At 38.2% G+C, this 7,141-nt stretch overlaps 1 protein-coding gene and 1 long non-coding RNA gene across 2 annotated transcripts in view; both read left to right on the top strand.

Annotated features, from left to right (window-relative positions):
* LOC107854196 (peptidyl-prolyl cis-trans isomerase FKBP42) overlaps positions 1–6,941 on the top strand; it is a 10,284-nt gene extending 3,343 nt beyond the window's left edge. The window contains exons 4-8 of the mRNA XM_047397619.1: positions 604–693; positions 5,010–5,194; positions 5,508–5,630; positions 5,728–5,880; positions 6,316–6,941. Coding sequence (XP_047253575.1) covers positions 604–693; positions 5,010–5,194; positions 5,508–5,630; positions 5,728–5,880; positions 6,316–6,642 — 878 coding nt within the window. The 3' untranslated portion in view covers positions 6,643–6,941. The remainder of the gene's footprint in view (positions 1–603; positions 694–5,009; positions 5,195–5,507; positions 5,631–5,727; positions 5,881–6,315) is intronic.
* On the top strand, positions 701–4,616 carry LOC107853785. The gene is made up of 2 exons (XR_007045548.1): positions 701–4,379; positions 4,485–4,616. It is a non-coding gene; the product is annotated as an uncharacterized LOC107853785 (long non-coding RNA).
* Positions 6,942–7,141: the final 200 nt, after the last annotated feature.

The raw sequence follows: 7,141 nt of genomic DNA on the forward strand, positions 1-7,141 counted from the left end.
CCCCCCCTCCCCCCCAAAAAAAATAATAATAATAAAAAATAAAATATAGTGTGTAACTGGAAACTTGCCTATAGTTCAAAAGGGGCTTTATGCATTTCCCCCGCAATCGTGATTATTTGTTTCTATGAAGTAATAAATGTAGGCGATTGTTAGCAAAACTCTTGGTAATCAAGTGATGTACAACAATCCGAGAGGCTAACCGAAAATATAGTTTCTGCAAGTAGTGTCTCTTCATCTTTATTAGCTGGAATCTCATAGGTGCACAAAAAATTAACAAGAAATCTAATACAAGGCTCACTTGTATGGCAGAGTTTTTCTGTTCTCTTCAAAAGCTCTGTTAGTTCTTTCACTCCATAAGTGCTACATTACATGTGCTGTATATTTTCTCCTCTTCTAATGGCCCGGCTAAACATTACTCTTTTAGTGGTGGCTAGCATTAACTATTGCATGCCGCACAGATTCAGTGCAGTCCACCACTGCAATCACTAGTTAAATTTTCAGTCTTGTTATTGTATTTCATGTATAATCTTTCAAATTTCAGTGAGGTAGAGTCTGTCTTTCTTCCTTTTCAAGTGCACAAAATGACTAGAATTATCTTTGTAGTGCATTACAGGGCATGGGCTGAAAGCACCCAGCACAAGTTTGAAGATACATGGCGTGAACAACAACCTCTTGAGCTGGTTATAGGAAAAGGTATATATCCAATTTACCACTTTGCAGGACATTCAGACTCATCACTTTCGATATTTTTATCCTCAAGAGCTTTTGCTAAGTAAATTAGCAATTGATGCTTATAGAGTACTAAATTTTGTGATAGCTTGCTTCCTATGTGTGTGTTTCCATTCATGGAAACAACGCAAGTCTCGTGAAATAGTTAAAACTTAAAGAAGTTACCATAGGGTTGAGGATGTTTTGATTTCTAAATTTACTTAAAGGGTGTTTGGGTTAGCTTATAAATTGGTCAAAATGGCTTTTAAGCACCTTTTGTCTTATCTCTGCATTTGGAAAACACCCAAAAATTTTCAGTTTATAAGCACTTTTAGTTTGATCAAGTTTCTTTTTTTTTTTTGGCAATTAAAGACACTTCATTGATTACCAAGTGAACACATTACAAAACTAGGGGGATAAACCAAGGTTTTCCTGTCATAGAATATTCCTTCAGAAATCAATCAATAATTGATGTAGGAATCTTGGCAGGAGTGATTTGACGTATTGTTCAAAGTTGGAAGTTGGGCACTTCGTTTAGTTTGGAACGATCTCCCGAAATTATATAGAAAGACAATGTTCAAAAAGAAAAAAGAAAATGACATGCTCCTCGTTCGAAGTTGGACGACAGAAAAAAATATTAATACAAGTACACCTCGTTTGAGGTTACTCGATATGCCCAAAAAAAAAAATATGATCCTCATTAAAGTGAAAACGATTTGCATGACCATGCCCATCTCCAAAACGGTCGTTAAACGTGTGGCGTTAAAGTAGGAGCAAACGTTCAAATCTGCATGATATGTCCAATTTGGGAAATCTCAGAATGCCGTGTCCGATTTGGAATTTTAGTTGAAATCTGTGGCCCTTTAGGCTTCGGATAGTTCACCTCTCAGCTTTGTATGCTCTAGGTTAGTGGTGTCTCCAAGTGTTTGGTGGCAGAATTTCCTCATATTCAGGATCTTTCTGACCATGAAGCCTGTGCAGGTAAAGTCATAGTGTCAACAGACTGCTTCTTTATATAAATAGGTGCAGATCCGTAGTTTCTCCTTCTTTCTATTCAATGCCCACAATAGCTTGCAAATAGTTGCATGGTTCAATATCTACAAGTTTAGAAGGTTCAAACCACCTGCACCTAGGTACGCAAACATTTTCCCAAGCTAGTGGAGCCTTCTTAGTAATTGTAGCTTCTCCTATCCAGAGATAACTTCTACTTACAACCTCAATCATCTTCTTAATCTTCTTTGGCAATAAAAATAGTTGGGCCCAGTACACTTGAGAACTCCATATAGGATTGGATTTATAGGCTGAATCCTCCTCCCTTCATAAGATTAGCCATCCAGGAGGTGATTTTAGTTGTAATCTTGTTTACCACTGCTTGCATGGCAGCATAGTTATTCTTTTGGTAGACTAGGGAAATCCGTGATACTTGAAGGGAAAATCACCCAATTCATACCTCAAAATATCCAAGATTCTCTGTTGTGTTGGTAAGTCAACTTCCCCAAAAATAAACCTTGGTTTCGTTGAGATTGTCCTTTGGTTCTGAAGCTGCAGAGAATAGATCATATCTACCTTTGAGCAAGTGCACAAATGTCTCATCTCCGCTTGGCTCTTGCAAACATCAGGAGATCATCTGCAAAGCAGAGATGAGTAATCCCTCGTTTCTGGCATCTTGAATGACAATTGAAGTGCAGTACATTCTGCACAGTTACCAGACATCTATTCAATTATTCAATCACCATAACAAAAATGAAAGGGGATATAGAGTCCCCTTGTTTTAGCTCCTTTTGGCTGAAACAGTTTATGATAAAGCACCATTTATAAGAAATGTTTAACTCACTATCTTTTATACAAGTCATAATTCACTAAACCCTCATGCTATGGAAACCAATCTCGTAACATTTGTTTAATAAAGATCCATTTAATTGAGTCATATGCTTTATGTAAATTCTCTTTAATCATGCATCTGGGACAGAGGTGCTTCCTGGTGTATCCTTTTACCAATTCATGGCTCAGGATGATATTATTAGGGATGAGTTTGCCTGGAATGAAGCTGACGGACTCTGACCAATTATCCCATCTAAGCCTCCTTGAATCCTGACAGAGATGATCTTAGAATGATCTTAGAAATAACCTTACATACTGTAGAACAACATTCTATTGGTTTAAAGCCTCTTGCAGTTTCAGGGTGAGAGGTTTTAGGAACAAGAGTGACTAAGTGTTGTTTACAGTCTTTAGGAGTCTGTTATGCTGGAGAAATTCTTGGACTGCCTTGAACAGATCTTCCTTAATGATATCCATGTCTTCCTAAAGAAGTAAGCATTAAAACCATCTATACTTTGTTCTTTATTTTCATCAATTGCAAATAGCACATTTTTCACTTCATCTCTAGTGACTGGCACGCACATTTGCTTTTGCTGTTACTGAGTGATCCTGGCCCCTTGTCTCATGTATTCAGATCAATCAATACTAGCTTTACTGTTTCTACTTGACCAGCTGGAGCAGGGTACTTGCTTTTTCCATTGCCGAATCACTTTCTTACCCCTCTGGGCACCTTTATCCTGCACTGCTTGCTTCTTGGTGACCTGATCAGTTTTAGGAGGGTGACCATTGTCCCTCTCAGTGTCTCCTCTACAAACGTGTCCATACTTAACATCTTTTCTACAGAACACACGGTTCCAATCATATCCTACCTTCGGGGAGAATAGTTTGCTTGATGGTTCAATAATGTCATTCTCTGATGGAAGTTCCTGAGTAACATCCATATCAATAATAACTCGAGCATAAGAAATCCTAGTTTGTTTCTTAATGTGTTTATCAGCAAACATAGGCTCCCCCAAACGACTAGCAATTCTGCTCTAAGTAACTGGACCCCAACAAGTCAGAGTTGGGTTAGGAACCTAACCCATAGAGGAATTGTTGTGGGATGTTCCTACTGAAAATCAAAATTAGGAGTCCACGTCTTCATAATTAGAGGCACACAATCCATTGTGTATAGGCCTGAGTATAAAACATCCTTATCCTAACTAGATTTGAATTTCACAGTAAAAAACCCCTCATCATGAAAATATAGATAAAGGCAGGCGACAGAATTCCAAGTTCTAGCTAATTGTCAAAAATAAAAACAATTCCAAGTTCTAGCTATATAGTTTCTCATATAATTGTAATTTAGAGTGTTCTCCATAGTATAGAGTATAAGTGCATTCCTCCATTCCCTAGTCTGTTCCTCAATCTCATCTCTCCAATTGAACTGCTAACGTACCATTTACAACCACTGGAAGGAAAAAAGATATGGGCACACCATTAGTTGCAATTCGTTTTTGGGAGAAAAGCCCCGACCATGTTAGTCTTGAGTTCCTTTTGGCACTTGTGCATCACCCACAAGGTTCACTGGGCTCGTTGCTTTCTCCTAGTCTATGGTATAGATGAAGTGTCCCTTTTCTCTCATGCTTCCTTTCTGGATTTAGCACCCAAGTCAGCTTCAGATTCAACCATCGCCTTAGATCGTGTAGTAGATCCAGTTGCTATGACCATCAGCTTCAGATTCAACCATCGCCTTAGATCGTGTAGTAGATCCAGTTGCTACGACCAGACTTGGTATTGCTCCAGATTCGCCATCATCATAACAGGTGTGGACGCCGCAGAGCTCGGATCTGCCATGGGACAGGCAGGAGAAGGTGTAGTTGGAACATTGTTGCATTGCTTCCCTTTGCCTTCCACTGTTTCATTAGATTCACCTTGTGAGACTTCTTCACGAGATACCATTTTGCCTTTCTTCACAGAGCTCGTGGGAGCCTTACTGTGTTTCTTCGTCGATGCCTGATCTTTCCGAGGTCGTTCACGACCTTGCTTTGCCATGGAATTCAGCCGCCGGCACGTTAGCAAAGAGCCCTAATCATGTGCCAAGAGAACCTGTATGAGTATTTATTTGACCAAGATTCTTACTATTTCATCGTTTATATTTTTTCTAGTTCTCAAATTATCCTTCCCAAACCAACTCCTAATTTCTTCTCCATTCCATTTCCGTCGTTCGCATTTTCCGTACAAACATACTCGTAAATTTAATTAAAGGCATTTTAATCATTTTTCCAAAAAAGACTTATCACATATTTTTGCCGAACATATCAGCTGTTATTATTAGATTCAGCGGTTTTTATCCAAATACATAGCTGCTAATTTATAAAATCAGTTTTAGCACTAAATACTTGTTTTAGCACTTAAATACTTATCAGCTATTTAAAATTAGGTAATCCAAACAGGCTCTTATAATACAAAAGAAGATGTATTATCGTGTTGTTTTCTTGCAGAGAAGAAGGAAATGACTGGCCTTGCTATTGGCGTTAACAGCATGAAATCTGGTGAGCGTGCTTTATTGCATGTTGGATGGGAACTAGCCTATGGAAAAGAAGGAAGTTTCTCTTTCCCTAATGTCCCACCTTCAGCTGATGTTTTGTATGAAGTCGAGTTGATTGGCTTCGATGAGACAGGAGAAGTGAGTTATGTTTCTTAACTAATTTCTGGTTTGTACTTGCTAAAGGTGCTGGTACTCATAGAAGTAGCAAATGAAAGACGACACTTCCATAATGATAGACCTGCTGTGTAGACTTGTTAATTACATTATTGGCATTGAACAACTAAAGGGTCATTATATGTTATAGGATAGTTTTTTTCTTGGTAACCATTTTTAACACTTACCATTAACAAGCAAGAATCAATACACCTATAGAGCACCTAATCTTCTAACAGGCTCCTAGGAAGGGTGCCAAAAGAAGTAGGGCTCATTATTCTCTGTGCAATATATTTAGGGGAAAGCACGAGGTGACATGACAGTAGAGGAGAGAATCGGGGCAGCAGATAGAAGAAAGATGGATGGAAATGCTTTATTCAAGGAAGAGAAACTTGAGGAGGCTATGCAACAGTATGAAATGGTCTCACCACTGCTTATAGTTGATTAGTTTATATTTTCCCGTACTCATATGTTTCCTGTATCCTCATAGTACATGATGTTCTATTTGTGTTCCTTAGGCCATAGCATATATGGGAGATGACTTCATGTTTCAGCTGTTTGGTAAGTTCCGGGACATGGCTTTAGCAGTAAAGAATCCCTGCCATCTGAACATGGCAGCCTGCCTGCTGAAGCTCCAGCGATATGATGAAGCCATCGCACAATGTAGCGTTGTAAGTATACATTTCTTCAAGGTTTAGATATGTATTGCTGCCTCCTGTTTCTGTAGATATTTTTTTTGTCCTAGTTTGTATTGTGTCTGTAGCTTACTATCTTTTTGTTACCTCGTGGAGAATTGGGAAAAAGAAATCTGCATGGCCTTACTTTCCCTGGTAGAAGAGAGGTTAACAAGTTTATAATTCTTGCTAAAGACCTTGCCCTGCTAGCTTGCATGACCTAGTTATTTGTTCTGGCATCCTTTTCCTTTTCTGTTAATGTAATTGTCCAATTTCTTTCGACTACGTGCACCCATGCCAGCAGTTGGGTGACTGAATTATGAAATTTATTTGCTTTATCTTCTTCCGTGTCCTTAAAACTCATTATTCGGAGAAAAAGATTACAAGTGTTGAAGTTAGTAATGTCGAGCTTGATTCTCTGATGCTGATCAGGTTCTAGCAGAAGATGAAAACAATGTAAAAGCGTTGTTTAGACGTGGAAAGGCTAGGTCTGTACTTGGACAGACTGATGCAGCTCGTGAGGACTTCCTTAAAGCACGTAAGCTTGCCCCGCAAGATAAAGCCATTACTAGAGAATTGCATTTGATTGCAGAACACGAGAAGGCTGTCTATAAAAAACAAAAGGAACTTTACAAAGGACTATTTGGACCAAGACCAGAACTTAAACCAAAGTCAAGAAACTGGCTGATTATCATTTGGCAATGGTTATCGTCACTCTATTATATGCTCTTCAGGCGTAAGACGCGCAAGGATGACTAACTGAATTTGGAGAGATGTCATTGTTGATCCAAGTTTGAGAAACAACATCCCACCATTTTACTCCAGCAACACACCTCACCTCTGGTGCTCCACAAGTCTTTTCCTTCATCTTTGTTAGAAGACAACTTCCAACCAAAGAAATAGGGAAGAAATCTAATGTTTTGATTATGTAATTTTATTAGTAAGATAACACCTTGCTAATCATTTTCTCATTCTGATTTCAAATGTTTGCTAATGATACATGCATTTGGGATGTTGCAATTTCCCTTGGTGTAGAAGTAAACTTTTCAGTTGTTGTAGTAGTAGTTCTCCCCTACAGAAGATGAAAGATCAAAGAACAAATAATGATAAATACGTCAAATAAATTTTATTATATTAATATTTTATTAAAAGACGTCTAGTAATATGACATGTAATAGGACCAGAAGGAATATGATTATGAAATTACATGCAATTCTCTTGAAGGTATTTTTTCCTGACATTTATTTTCTCTAATGTT

This window comes from Capsicum annuum, chromosome 1, assembly GCF_002878395.1.
Source record: "Capsicum annuum cultivar UCD-10X-F1 chromosome 1, UCD10Xv1.1, whole genome shotgun sequence".
Lineage (NCBI taxonomy): Eukaryota > Viridiplantae > Streptophyta > Magnoliopsida > Solanales > Solanaceae > Capsicum > Capsicum annuum.